Genomic DNA, 14,697 nt, shown 5'->3' on the forward strand with positions numbered 1-14,697 from the left:
GGGGAAGTGGGGCCCTGGACAATACTCTGAGGAGGACGCAGGGTGCACCGCGTGCTGGGTAGGCTCACATGCTCCAACACATCTCGTCCTCATGGGAACACCGTGTAGTAGACCTTTCATCACAGAGCTGCGCAGATCGAGAGAGGGGCAGAGTGACCATGGAGCTCAGCTACCACTCACCTCACTGTCCACGACCCCGTTCCTGTCCCTGTGGGGAGACTCATAGGCGTCCATCTGCTGCTTGGAGACCTTGGCCAGCTTCTCGGCCAGCTCCCGCCAGCGTTGCGCTACCTCCACAGCTGTGGTCAGGAGCACAAAGTCCTGGATGAGCCTGACCACCAGGCCCTGGCAGTCCATCTTCAGCAAGGCCTGCAAAGGAGGCACAGTGAGGCAGGGCAGGGCAGAGCAGGGCAGGGCTCCAGCTCATGGGGACCCCAGTGCAGAGTTGGTGCCAAGAGGGTGATGGGCTCCAAAGGTCTCGGGCCTGTCCTGGATGTCCAGTAGAGCTGGGACTCACAGGAGGGAGGTGACGGGCAGTGCTCTGCTAAAACCCACACCCATCCTGTGGAACCTTGAAATGTGACCTTGCTTGGGAGGTCTAAGACCTTTGCAGGTACAATTAGTTAAGATGAGGTCCTAGTGGAGTCGGGGGTCACCAACGAGTGGTATCTTTATGAGAAAAGGACAGAGACAGACATGGGGAAGGAGGCAGGTGAAGACAGAGGCAGACGCCAAGTGAGGCAGCCACCAGCGGCTGGGGAGAGGCCTGCAACAGACACCTGGAGCCCCTGGAGGAAACCCACCCTGAAGACTCTGATTCTGGATGGGCAGCCTCCTGAACTGTGAGAGTGAATGCTTGTCTGTGACCCCTCTTTGATTCTGGATGGGCGGCCTCCTGAACTGTGAGAGTGAATGCCTGTCTGTGACCCCTCTTTGATTATGGATGGGCGGCCTCCTGAACTGTGGCAGTGTATGGCTGTCTGTGACCCCCAGGTGCGGTCATTTATCTTGGTAGCTCTGGGAAACTAGTGAATATAGATTATAGTTGTTCATCCTGCTCCCACTCTCACTGGGGAGAGTGGGGGGAGAAAGAGAGTGGGAGGAGGATGGAGAGAGGGAGGCGGGGAGAGAGAGGACTGTCAGCAGACAGACCACACCTGCTGAGTGTGACGTGCTGGTGACACCAGTCAGGAGCTAGAAGAGCCTCAGACTGGCGAACTCTATGTAGGGAGAAGGATGAAGAGGACAAAGTGGCCCACACAGCAGAAGTGGAGAGTGCACTGCCAAGAAAGGCAGGGAGCAGAAAATTCTTCCTGGGATTGAAACAGCAGGAAACATTTTCCACAACCAACACGGCCTCATCAATGCTGCAAGCATTTCCTAGTGTGCGTTAGGACAAAGACTGTAACTACAGAGGGACTTGGGCAAAGGAACGCCCCTCGCCTGGAAAGGAGGCATCGGGAGGGCGCTCTGCTTGGCCAGTGCAGTTCCTAAAGCACGGGTCACACCTGTGCAACCCCAGGCCGGGGCCAAACTAACATTCCTAGCTTGAAAGAACAAAGCTCGGCAGGCCAGCCCCACAGCTGCAGCCTGATGCCCAGGCTGAGACCAGGCCCGGTGTCTACAGAGGGTGTCCGCAGAAGGCTCTGGCTGATCCTAATGACAGAGGAGGCCAAAGTTGGTTAGTGCAGGGCTCTGAGCGGGTCCAACAGGAGCAGCCCCATCCTCACCCTAAAAGCCATCCAGCCATGGGGAAAGATGAGGCTTCCTGGGAGAGCTGGGCTCCCAGGCACGCCTAGATACGGTTTCTGGTGGGATCAGACCACAGGGACGCTAAGACAGAAAAGTCACCAGGCCTGGTGCCCTTCTCTCTGTGCTCTGCTTGAGCGCCAAAGGCTGTCATTGTAGAAATCCAATGAGAGTGTGCTTTGAAAAAAAATATATTAATAACTCCACCCCACCCCCTCCACCACATGGCCGGCTGGCGCGAGTGCTCTGGGGCCAACCATGCTGGGAGTGAGGGCGGCCAGTCAGTCCCGAGCCAGTGTGCCGGCTGCAGTACGCACAGCTAGTTGGAGCCGAGTGTCTAATGCACACTGTGTGCTTGGGGGGAGCCTAATGATACAGAGGAATGGTAAATTTTTTGGTGAACTGGGTGAGTAAAAATCCTGTTAGACACCCAGCTTCTCAAATCGTTCTAGATTAAAAAAAATAATAATAACCCATGAGTGTGGATGGGTCAATCTGAGGCCTACGGATCAGAGAGGTGGGCCACTGGCTATCAATGTGGTTGGCCAGAGGCGGTGCGAAGACCACGTGGTCCTTTCCTGTTTTTTAATAAGCCACCATGAACCCCAGAACTTGTTGCCAGCCAGGCACTGAGCTTGGCTACTCCTGAGAAGCCCCCAGGAAGCAGGTGCCGAGTCAGCCCACTGTACAGATGAAGCCGAGAGGAAGGATGTGTGGGTTCTAATTCCACAGCAAGTGACATCAGAGCCAGAGCTCCTTAGGCCACCTGCCCTACGCTCCTCCCCACCCTGTGGTTTTACAGATAAGCAAGAGACACCACCACACCGTGGCCTGTCCAGGGTCTCATGGCTGGAAGTGACTGCAGTGGGCAGACACCGACTTCCTGGCCCTTGGCCAGTGGCCTTTCCAGCTCTGTGGGTACCATGTGGCATCAGGACCTGAACCAAATAAAACACTGGTCTGGATTAGATTTCAGGTCCACTACGTATATAATCCAGAAAATGGTCTGTTTCAATTTCAATTTGAACAAATTCAAAAGAAATTATGTTTAAAAAATTAAATGCTTACTAGATTTGTGTTTCAGAATTACACAGAGCATATGCATGTATTCACATGTACAGGGAGGAAGTGTGATGAACCTGGAGGCCAGATTCTAAGTTTTTTGGTGCCGTGGGAGCCTCATCCTGGGAAGGTCAGAGACAGGTCTAGCATGTAGCGGTGCGCTCTGCTGCCTGGCTCCAGAACAGCCTCATTTTCCAGGTAAGAGAACACGTCAAAGTCACCTGCTTCTGATCTGAGTCATTCCTGGCATGAGCAGTCAAAGCCGCTCTGACCTCGGAGACACCGGGCACAGTATACACAGGTCCTGAGAAAGGCAAGCTGCCCTCCGCCCCTGACTGGCCCTAGCTGGGGAAGGATGTGCCCAGACCCTACCCAGGGAAAGCCCAGGTTCCCTTTCCACAGAGCTCAACCAATGAGGAGGTGGGCATTTCCGACAGGGATGGAAGGCACCGTTCGTCCATGCGCCCAGCTCTACTGTGCTGAACCCAGGGCCGGTTTGGTTTATTATAGAGCTGTCCGCATCATCAACACGGGATACATTTATGCATTTTTTTAAAGGGCAAATTTGGGGTGCCAACTCAAGCCTTAGTAAGAGAAAAATTTCACAGCACGGGGATCCAGTTCTGAGAATGCTCTCGAGTGGCTTCCCCTTTAGTTTCTGAGCACACAGGGACCCCAGACCACACCCCGCAGGATGACGACAATGCTGACTGTCGATGACCATGACATAAGTCAGGATGACCGAACGTTAGCTATAAAGGGACTGATAGCAAATATTCCTGGCTTTGGCGGCCACAAGATCTTAGCCAATCTGACCTGAAGGGAGCCACGGACAATTCACATACAAACAGGGGGCACACAGCCATTGTTTGCCGACTTCTGTTTGAAGAAATACGGTGGGTGCCAAAACAAAGCTACACGTATTCCCTGAGCAATAGGAGAATCCAGGAATGAGGGATGAGATGAAGACCAGCCCCTCCTGAGACCCCGGTGCTGTGTGTAAAAGACACTGAACACCGAGAGACAGCGGGGCAGACACCCCCAGGTCACATGCCGCCTGGCCTGGGAGGGACCCACAGGCCCCCCATCACTCCCCTAGAGCCTGCAGACCCTCCTAATGCGCCCAGGGTAAAAGCAGGCCTTACCCGGCCCAGGAGGCTTCATTCCACTGTACCCAGCGCATCTTCCCTAATCACCCACAGTGCCCCTGCCCCCTGCCCCTGGTGTGGCCTCTGACCTGGCAGCCTTCCCCATGGAGGGGCTCCTGCATGTCCTCCAGCCCCCCACACCCAGAAGGCCCTTCTCGGGTCTATCCCGAGGAGGTTGGCTCCCACCTTCTGCAGGTGGAGGCCTGATCTCTAGAAGCTCATCTAGAGGCCCTGCAGAGATGCTGACCACTCTGTCCTGGTCTCCTATACAATCAGCCTGTCCTGCCTCCAACACCAGAATATGACTTCAAGAGCTCTTAAATATGAGGTGTGAGTCCCAGAGTCTCTCAGCCGTGGGCTCCCTCAGCACAGAGGCCTTTCCTGGGTCAGTGTAGCTGTGCCCGACTTTCAGTAGTGCCTGGGGGTGTCCTGTGCCACCATGGACAGTTGTGGCCCTGAAAGCAGGGACAAGGAATAGAGGGAAGGAAACCAGAGAACGGGAGCATGGCATGACCACATGGGAATGCGTTCCGCAGGTTCCCAGCTGGGGAGGGGCCTACACTCACCCTTCACTCTTCCTTTGTCACATATTCACTCATTCATTCATTTGGCTCCATCGGATGTTTGTTCATTCATTCCTCCATCAGATACTCATTCATTCACTCCTGTCAGATATTCACTCATTCACTCCTGTCAGCTATTCACTCATTCATTCATTCACTTTTCTGTCAGATAGTCACTCATTCATTCACTCCTGTCAGATATTCACTCATTCATTCCCTCCCGTCAGATATTCATTCATTCACTCTCCAGCTGGATATTCACTCATTCATTCATTTGGCTCCATCGGATGTTTATTCATTCATTCCTCCATCAGATACTCATTCATTCACTCCTGTCAGATATTCACTCATTCATTCACTTTTCTGTCAGATATTCATTCATTCCCTTCCATCAGATATTCATTCATTCACTCTCCAGCTGGATATTCACTCATTCATTCATTTGATTCCATCAGCTATTCATTCATTCACTCCTCCATCAGATACTCATTCATTCACTCATTCATTCATTCATTCACTTTTCTGTCAGATATTCATTCATTCACTCCTCCATCAGATACTCATTCATTGAACGTCTGGGTGTTCCCTTCCCTAAGTGCCAGGGTCCTTCCTCTCATGGGACAATGTCCAATTAGGGTAATAAAGACAAATAAGTAATAAACAGGACTCACAGTGACTCAAGAAACCTCTGTGAAGACAATGACAGGGACGGCAAGGTGCATGGGGGGGGTGCACAGGGTTGCAGGAAAGGCCCCCTGTACTTAAGATGGTGAGCAGCCAGCCTGGTAGACTGAGGAGAGGTCTGGGCAGAGGACCAGACCCACAAAAGCCCCAGCAGGTGCGGGGGATGTGAGGCAGAGAAGGAGGGGGTGGGGCCTGGGGCGAGGCGGGATGGGTGGATCTGACAGGGCCTTGTGGGCGGGGAGGGGGACCTGAGCAGCTCAGTTGTAATTTGGCTCCTTTCCTGCTTATTTCCCTGCAAACTGTCCCAAACCTTTACCTTCTCTCGTCCATTTAAACCCTTGGTTTCCAAGCCAAGAGTCCTAACAACTAAACGGAAAGCACACCCACAAACAGGAAGGGGGGACATGGGGCGTGGCCTGGCTGTGACTCGCCAAGGAGGGGCAGGTAGAGCAGTGGCAGTGGCTGTGGGGAACTCGACGGTTCAGTAGAAATAAAACACTTGGTTTGCAGAGACTCCTCACAGGGGCTGGGATGAATCTGGCTCTGGTTTCTAGAAGCTCTGCCAAGATGATGACGGAGAAAGGTGCTGAGGGCGGGGGGCAGAGAGAACTGCGAAACCAGTTTCCCTTTCTTACCACAAAAGCTGACCTCACCTCCGGGAGCTGTCCTGGCCAAGGGCGAGTCCCACTTCCTCCTCCAGGGCCCACAGGCCCATCCGTCCCTCACGGGAGAGGACCCAAGGAAGCCACCCAGAACACCCTCTCCCCAGGTCTGCCAACTTAGATAAAAAGAGTTTGTTATTTTTCCACAGCTGGTGAGGCTGTTTAGGTTGTTGCCAGGCTCTGGGAGTACACGTAGCTCCACGGTCAAGGGCAACGCCAGCCTGCAGGCTCTTGAGACAGTGGTCCATCTTCCCTCCACTGTGCTGGGTCCACCCAGGGAGAGACCAGTCATAGGATCTGGTGCAGCTTCTGGAAGTTATCTCACAAGTGGGCTAGATGTGCTTTGTACCACACGTGGGTGGTGGCTGAGGGCGGTCTGTGCATTAACCCTAAGGGTGTACCCCACCTGGGGCTGCCACATCCACTTTCTCTCTACCGACCTCCCCCTCTAACAACCGCTTACCAGCCCATCCCCCTACCCATGTCTAGCGCTGCACATTACCGTGGGAGGCTGCCAGAGGGTCTTCCTCACGCCCCATTCTGTACTGTGGCCGTGTCTTGGTCACCCCTCCTCGTCTCCTTAGCTCAACTCAGGTAATCGAGAGATGGGTGTGCACAGGGTTAGACTTTTAGCCACACACCTGTGTCGCCATGAGCACCCCCAGGCCCTCCCAGATATACCTGGCTCACGGAAGTGCAGACACTGGGTGGGGGAAGGGGAGGAGAGCTGGCAGAAAGGCAGGGGCACCGAGAGTCAGAAGCCGGGAGGTGAGAGAGCCTGGATGGGGCCAATGGAACAGGAAGTGTTTGCAAGGATTTCCCCACGGGAATCTAAAGTGGCGATGGGCCCTCCGGGAGGACAGCCAGACTCTACTCCATCACAGGAAGATGTTGATGGAGGACGCTGATGCAAGACGTCTACCACAGACACAGCTGGGGCTTCAGAAGACAGGGTGAACCCCCGAGTGTAACATGTACTTCCCCCTTTTTATTTCTTACGATTCCTCTTTCTCGGCCCAGTACCAAGGGGGCAGAGGAGGAGGAACTACACACAGGGGTTGGAAGCTTCAAGCAAGAAAAGGGCCTGAAAACTTTTAAAGCTTTTAAGTCACAGACCCCTCTGGGAATCTGATGAACCTGAGATCTGCTCCCAAGAGACACAGGTCTGCTCTGCCCCTGCGCACCCCCCACCCCCCGCACCCCAACCGGGTCCACTCTGAGATTGCTGAGGAGCCCCCAGACACAGAGAGAAGATACAGGGGAATGCTGCCCCCAACTCAGTGTCTGAGTGGCCCGGGGCCTGCGGGAACCCCTGTGGATGCCCATCTCGCACACTTCACACCTGCCTGTGTACACCAGGCAGCTGAACATCAGCCTCAGACCCTGCCCCACGCCCGGAGCCCCATGCTCGCCGGCCCAGCAGCCGCCAAGCACTCACCATCACGAGCTCCTTCTGGAACGACTTCCGCTCCTTGTTCCCGGCGTCATTACAGTCCTCCTTCAGCTTCTCCAGAACGGACGCCACCCGCTCTGGCTCGCTGTCCAGCTCTGCCCGGCAGAAGAAGGTGAGCGGCAAGTGTGCGTAGCCCAGGGCGTCGGCGAAGGCACGCCAGCTGCTGATGTTCTCCATGAGCAGGGTCCTCACGGAGGCGTAGATGTAGGTGAGGAACTTGCAGGGCCTGAGGATCTGCTCCAGCAGCACGGCGGTGCTCAGCTCAGGCCCCGAGAGCAGGCTGGGCCGGGCCTTCCCCACCACCAGCACGTTCTTGGCGTGCACGAGGCCCACCCTGCCCTGGTAGTAGCCGATGTACCACTCCTTGGTCCACAGCTGCCCCTTGAGCCGGATGCGCTCCTCGCTGAGCAGCGCGATGCCGTCGCCCTTCTTGTACTCCAGCAGGTAGTGGTTCTTGTTCTGCCGCACCACGGTCTTCAGCAGCTTCCCGAATTTGAGGCTGGACACTGGGCGGTCCTGGAAGGTCGGGTACCTGGTGGTGGCGGCGAAGGGGGACAGAATGATTTTCCCGACTTCGTTCTTCTTGAGAAACCTCCTTTGCCCAGATGGCTTGATGGCACTTTTGGGGGGCGGCTGGGGAGTCTGGACACAGAACTGGGTCAGGATGGCCTCCTGGTCATCTTTCACCTGCACCCGCAGTGTGAAGTCGGAGAGCTCGCTGGGGCTGTGGGAGGTGATGGGGAAGATGAGGCGGCTGACCTTGCCCAGCTTCATCTGGAAGCCCCGCACGACTTTGGCCTGCTCGCCGGCCTTCACTTCGTAATTGGTCATGTTGGAGAACATACAGACTTTGAGGTCCTGGGGCCTGGACAAGATGAACTGGTGCTTACCCCACAGCTGCAAGGCCACGGGGGCGGGGCTGGGGGCCTGACGGGTGACTTCGCTGACCAGGAGGGTCTTTGGGGCACAGTCATGACCGAAAATGGTCACCACTGTCTTGAAGGACGGGTGGATGTGTTTGGGGCCGTACAGACCCACTGTGACTTTTTTATGGATGAAGTCCCAGACGGTGGAAGGGTAGAGGATGTTCGGGCCGTGGGCAACGACGGCCAGGTACATGCAGGGCTCCAGGTTGTCCAGCTGGACCTGGATTGTGTCCCCACAGCTGTAGGCGAGTGGGATGGAGACGTATGGCCCTTCCTTCGAGTCACTCCTCAGGCACTGGATGCCCACTGTGCTTCTACTAAAAAGGTCATTTTTCACCTCAGCAGAAACCTTCATCTCCAAGATGAGGAAGGTTTTTACTTCCAGGTTGCTGAGTTTGACCTCTAATACAGGGCTGATGCTGCTGGATTTGTCACTACTGAGCTCCAGTGGGGGGTCCAGCAGAGCTTTCATGGAGATCTGCTGCGTCTCCCCAGGGGGCACGTGACCCTCCGGCACGTGGATGCTGATGCTGGTGTCGGGGAGCTGCACGGCGCCCCCGGAACTGTCCAGCTTGCACACAATGTTCGTCTCTACAGCCTGGGTCTGCCCCCAGCCAGGGCTTTGGCCAAGCAAGTCCAAGTCATGACATGACCGGGCCAGCTTGCGGTGGGTCAGCCAAGCGGTTCGGAAATCCTCCCGGCTCTGAAACTGCTCAGGAGCAGGTGATTTCAGCCCTGTAAAAAAACTTGAGGATATAGGGGTGTCAGCCTTGGCTTGGAGGACGGAGAGCTCCGACAGGCTGTAGGAGCGCTTGCTCCTGAAGAAGGGGTTGTCCCGCTTGGCCGGCTGTTCTGCCAGGAGTCCATTTGGGACTGGAAGCTCATCAAAAATGTTGCCCGTGCTGTTTGTGGTGGCCGAGCTGGATTCCGTAAACGAGGACGTGCCGGTATCAAAGAGCAGCAAATCCACAGTGCTTTTGGGGTTCAGCTCACCCAAGCTGGGTGTCACAGGCACGCTCCCGTTCAGAAATGGGTTCGTCTGGACCCCGTTCCAGAAAGGGTTGTTACTGTGAGTTCTCCCCAGCACTTGCTTGTCATCCGGCCACTCCCCGAGCAGCTCTAACTCCGTGGCGACCTCGTCCGGGCTATCTGGCAGGTTGTCGATGACCCCGCTGTCACTCAGTGTTGAGTTCCGGTAGTTTAAGGGCTGCACGTGGGAGGAAGGGATGTACCCCATCTCAGTGGTGTTGTGGGCGTACCACCACTCGCCGCCCGACGTGTCCAACACGTACAGGTGGTCCCCCTTGGAGAACTTCAGGGTGGTGAAGTTGGTTGGGCAATAGTCCTTGATGGCAATCACCTCCTTCGCGTTTCCAAAAGGTATGGGGCTGTCTCCTAGCAAGGCACTGGGAGAAGGCACTGCATAAAACAAAGAGACAGACAGTAAGGGGAGGGCCAGCGGGGGGCCAGGGGACAGCTCACAAAGTAGGGAGAAAGGTGGTGTGAGAGACAGACCTGGCTGACAACCAGCACGGATACAACACGTCGACAAGACAACCCCGAGAGGTTCCGAGTGATTCGCAGGGCCAGTGTCCTGCTCAGGGGATGTCGTTCCCACACGGTCACCTTCCAGGGGACGTCGTTCCCACACGGTCACCTTCCAACTCGACAGATCAGAGTCTCCACTCATCCACAGGAAGGCAGATCAGTCCAATGCGATGTGTACCACACCCCTACCTTCTAAGCACTTCATTCTAACCCAGGTTTTATTTATCTAACTTAATAGAATTGCAACTAGGTACAAAGAGAAGCTGCATGAGACGGACTCACAGAACATGGGGATGTTTTGAGTTAGGCGACTCACTGCTTTCACCATGGAACTGGAAATGAACAGTCTCAAAAATGTTTCGATAATGTGTGAGAGCCAATCCCAAGTTCTGCCTTTAACACAGAAGACAGACATGGGGGAAGATTCCTGGGACAATTGGGCGCTGTTCCTCAACCTACTGCTCACAGCAACTAAACTGTTTCAGATCAAACATAATTTCTGAGATCAGTCTTTTTCAACTTCTCTTAAATGATCACTCAAAACCACCACATGAGAACGGACTGTCCACCTACTTTGAAAATCAGGGGTTATGTCTGGTTCACGATACTATCAAACCAGTGTTTAAACAGTCTGACAAACTCCAACACTTTAAAAGGTGACATCAAGTTAATTACAGTTTTGGCATTAAACTACGTTATGTTACCAAGGTGGACAGCGACTGAAATGGCAAAAAAGAATCACCTTAATAGCTGGTGTGTGTTTGAAAAATAATGGATATGATTAAATACCCAATGGTTTTCTCTCCCTCCCACATAAGTGAAAGGATATTCAGAAGTTGCAGAAAGTTCTTTCTGCTGAAAATAAGCCAAAACACTTCTTCCTAAGACCCTCCCCAATTGCTTTTTGTTTTTACAGAATTTGCTGATATTATTCAGGCTTCCTGTAACAAGCAATTGAAAGAAAGGGTACATTTTTTTTTAAATTGCCTATGCAAATGAGCGAAGAAAAGACTGTATTTTTAGTTGAACTAAACCTACATCTTCTCAATATGTAATTAAGTCAACAGTCATCCCATTCTATCAAGTGCAAAGTAACAATCATCTGCCAATTTCCTTCCCCTTTGGAAAAAAATAATGAAAATTAAATTATATCTCCTTGGCAAAGTCTTAGGAAATCAAGCAAGAAATTTCTGTTCATGTACGTGAATGAGGATACAGACACGTGCTTGGCAGGGAGCATGCCTGGGTCTGGCAGCCTCCCGTACAACTGCAGCGTCTGTCTGGAGTGTTGCAGAGAACGTGGCCTTGGGATCATAAGACTTGGCCTTGCACTGAAGCCCTTAGAAGCCTGTGTCTCTGGAGCTGAGATTCTTCATGACAGAGAGCAAGTGTCTTTCTTCCATGGGCTTCAGTGGGGATGAAACGAGATGCTACCGAGGTGCTAAGGACTCACCATGTGTCATGTGAAAAGACACCTCCACCCCACTCCTAATGTTATCTTTTCCATAGCTCTGATCACCACCCGAGGGTATTCAGAACATGTCACCCCCCAAATATGAATATCTAAAGTTGAAGGAATTTGAGAAACAGCAGGGACAGGGAGGACTCTCTGGCCCACCCCCCAAGCAGGTCTTGAGACCCTCCTGAGAGAGGCGCCCTCCCTATGCCCAGAGGACAGAGCATCCTCATGGACGCAGGGACCTGAATGCTCAGCCCTTGCCGCTCCCCTTGTTCACTAAACCACACTGGGCTCATCTTTGTGCTGTCCTATCACCTTTCTCCACAACTCTCCATGCGTCATCAGACCTGGGATAAAAACACCCAGGTTTACCTGTCTCTCTGGGTCTTCGTTTCCTTACAATGGACTATACGTGCAATATTTCTGTAATGTATGCACGTTATGTTAAGTAAGTTTTCATGCTTTTCTCTCATTCATCTGCCTTTTTGCAGGAGCCCAAGCCAAGAATCAGAGAGCAGAAGGAAAAGATGTTTTTCCTGTATTTGTTTTGACTTGGGGATGGTGGGGATGTGGGGATGTGGGGAGGACTAAGCTTACACCCCATCAGGGTATAAGCATCAAGGGAGCCTGTTTTGTTCGCTGTTGTATCCCTGGTGCCTCATGCAAAGGCACATCCATGTTCCCGGACCACGTCACTGTTGGCCAAAGCAAAGTCTGAACTCCCCTGGCTGTGCCCTTATGCTATGAAATCATGTCAGGACAGAGACAGCTCACTTAGCATGGGATGGGAGGGAGCAAAAACGATGAGAGAAAATGGGTTCAATGGCGAGGACGGGCCAAGGGCTGGTTCTCCCAACTTGTCCTCACCCTCAGTGACAGGAACGGTTTTGTGTCCTTGACACATCTACTGGAAATGTCACATAAAAAGTAAAATCAAATGAAAATTAAAGCTTGCCAGCCATTAAAATCTTGTTAGAACCCTTCAAAAGGTACATATATCATTATGCTTGCCCAGAATAAATTCCTTACAGTAATATTTTCAAAATTAAAAACCAAAACAATTAAGCAAGCTTTGTATGTAGCCTAAAATCTATGAATGCAAACTGATCATTTAAGCTTTTACTTTTTCTTTGTTTAGCCAGACTAAAGACAAAAAATGTTTTACTTAAAATTCCAAGCCCTTTCCTTAGAAGAGAAGCAGTAATAGGTTTCACTCAAGGGTCAGGGTCTTCCAAGGGGCAGCTGCCCACTTTCCCTTCAGGACCCCCAGGGAGGTGTGGACTCCCTTCTAGAAGAGGCCTTCCATCTGCCAACTGCCACCAAGCACCCAGGACACCAGGGAAGGGCGTCCACTCCTCAATTGCCAAAAAAATCCCTTTTGAATTCCATGTTAATGAATTCTGAGAAGTGCTGCCCAGAGCCACAGCTACCTCGATTTTAATTCAAAGAAACTCCCCAGGCTTAAGGAAGTTGAGTGCCCAGAACAATAAACTCCCTCTCTCTCAGACTCAGTTCTTATAGCAAAACATTTATCAGAGCACAAGATCCCACAGCAGATATTTCAGCTGGAATAAACTCCCACTTGGAAGTCTGTCTATCACTGGGATGTAGCGCTGCCTGGACTGTTCAGCAGTCGAGTCCAGAGGGTCTGTGGACCAATCCTGCCAACTGCCATTCCCAAATGCCCTTCTTCCCAAGGACACTAGCCTGTACTCACACTAAAGCTGCCTGGGTCTTCCTCCCTTAACTAAGGTATTCTTTTATAAGTAGCCAGAATCACCTCCCAGATCATTATTATTATTTTTTTTAAATTCAGCTCTCTGCCTCTGGCCTTAAGGCCCAAACTGCACAACTGATGCTCCCATCTCCTGGCTTGAACTCTGATTAGCTGGGTTAGAAAGTAAGAAGGCACAGTACATCATGGGAATCTGAAACCACGGAACCCAATAACCCTGCTACTATCTTACTAATAAAATCTCCTGGTTCCTTCTGTTGTCTTTTCTCGTAAAGAGCATTTACAGCAATGCCATGGATGCTGTGATGAAGGGGGCACTGGGGAGCGTGCAGGAGGGTGTCCTGCCATGGCAGACTTCTGGGAAGAGAACCCTGTGTGGGTCTCCACCTTGGCATCCAAAAGTCAGGTCTTCCCATCAGCCCAACTTTGAGGCGGCTGGAAGCAGGGAGCCAGCAAGGTTATTAAACCCTGGGGCTGCCTGCTGGCCCCGGAGTTGGCAAACCACAGCCCCTGGGCCAAATGCAACTGTCAGTTTTTGTAAATAAAGTTGTCCTGGAACACAGCCACGTCCATTTGTCTATTTCTAGAGCTGCACTCGCCCTGAGACCAGGGTTGGATAGCTGTGACAGAGAGGGCATGGCCTGCAAACGTAAATTATCCACTCGGTCCTATCAGACCCTTCACGGAGAAAGCATGCTGACTCCTGTCTGTGTTCTCCGTGGTTCTGAGCATTTCATTACCCACTGCCCCCTCCTTCCCCTAGGTTTTTGTACCTCAAGTGAAAACAAACATTTTCTGTATTAAGAAGGAATTTCCTATTAAGGGAGACATTCAAAACCTCCTCCCAACACACCAAAGAACAAGACAAGTGACTACTGTTCCAGGGCCAAAACGACAACACGATGGAGGGCAGGGAGCTGAAATTTAATTATCAGAAAAACAAACAGGGAGGGAGCCTTTTAAAAAGCAAGAAAGTTCATGGGCCCGAGGACATTATCAAATCCCAGTCTCCCCCCAGCTGCAGGCCTATTCCTCAGAAGCTCACCTTTGACATCATTAAAGCTCGTCTCAGAAAACCCTCCGCTCAGGTCGATCAGGGTCCCCTCTGACTTGCATCTCGGGAGGCCGTTGGAGTTGGCAGCTCGGATCCGCTGAGCCGCCATCTCGAAAGTCGCCTCCTGGTGAAGCTGCTAAGACCTCATGTTTCTCCCTCCAGATGCCGAAGCTTCTGTCTCAAGCAAACAGGCTGCACGGCGGCATCGACTCAGCAACGCGCTTCTTCCTGAAAGGAGGGAGGAAAACAGAATTTCCCTTGAGCAAGTGAAACACGGCTTCAGTAGCAAGTTTAGGGGAAGTGAGAATCCTTTCTCTTCCAGGCCGCTGCAGTGCAGACAGACCCATTTCCTCTCTCCTGGCCAGGGAGAGCAGAGTGGACACGCCCCTGGCCTCTGTGCCCACTTTGTGCTCTCCTCATCAGCTCCCTGGGCACACACAGCCAGGGCGGCGTTTCCCAGTCACCCTCTGCACCTGCTCCTCCTGGGGGCACAAGGGGGTTTGTGAAATCGGCTCCTGCACCTGCTCGGCCTATTCACACCATTAAAGGGGAAGACAAGACGGCCTGAACGGCCCGCACTTCTCAGACCAGGGCACACGAAAGGAAAACGCAACCTCCATCTGTCCAGAGAGGGGCTGGTCCCAGTGGGGAAGT

General features: G+C 52.7%; 1 protein-coding gene across 1 annotated transcript; it reads right to left on the bottom strand.

Annotated features, from left to right (window-relative positions):
• Positions 1-165: 165 nt before the first annotated feature.
• SH3BP4 (SH3 domain binding protein 4) lies at positions 166-14,217 on the bottom strand. The gene is made up of 3 exons (XM_003802999.2): positions 14,035-14,217; positions 7,307-9,666; positions 166-369 (listed from the first exon to the last, which is right to left on the bottom strand). Exons 1-3 carry the CDS (start codon positions 14,150-14,152, stop codon positions 166-168), a joined length of 2,682 nt encoding a protein of 893 aa, XP_003803047.1. The 5' UTR covers positions 14,153-14,217.
• Between the last annotated feature and the right edge of the window lie 480 nt (positions 14,218-14,697).

Source organism: Otolemur garnettii, unplaced genomic scaffold (assembly GCF_000181295.1).
Source record: "Otolemur garnettii isolate 467f Iridium unplaced genomic scaffold, OtoGar3 scaffold00273, whole genome shotgun sequence".
Taxonomy (NCBI): domain Eukaryota; kingdom Metazoa; phylum Chordata; class Mammalia; order Primates; family Galagidae; genus Otolemur; species Otolemur garnettii.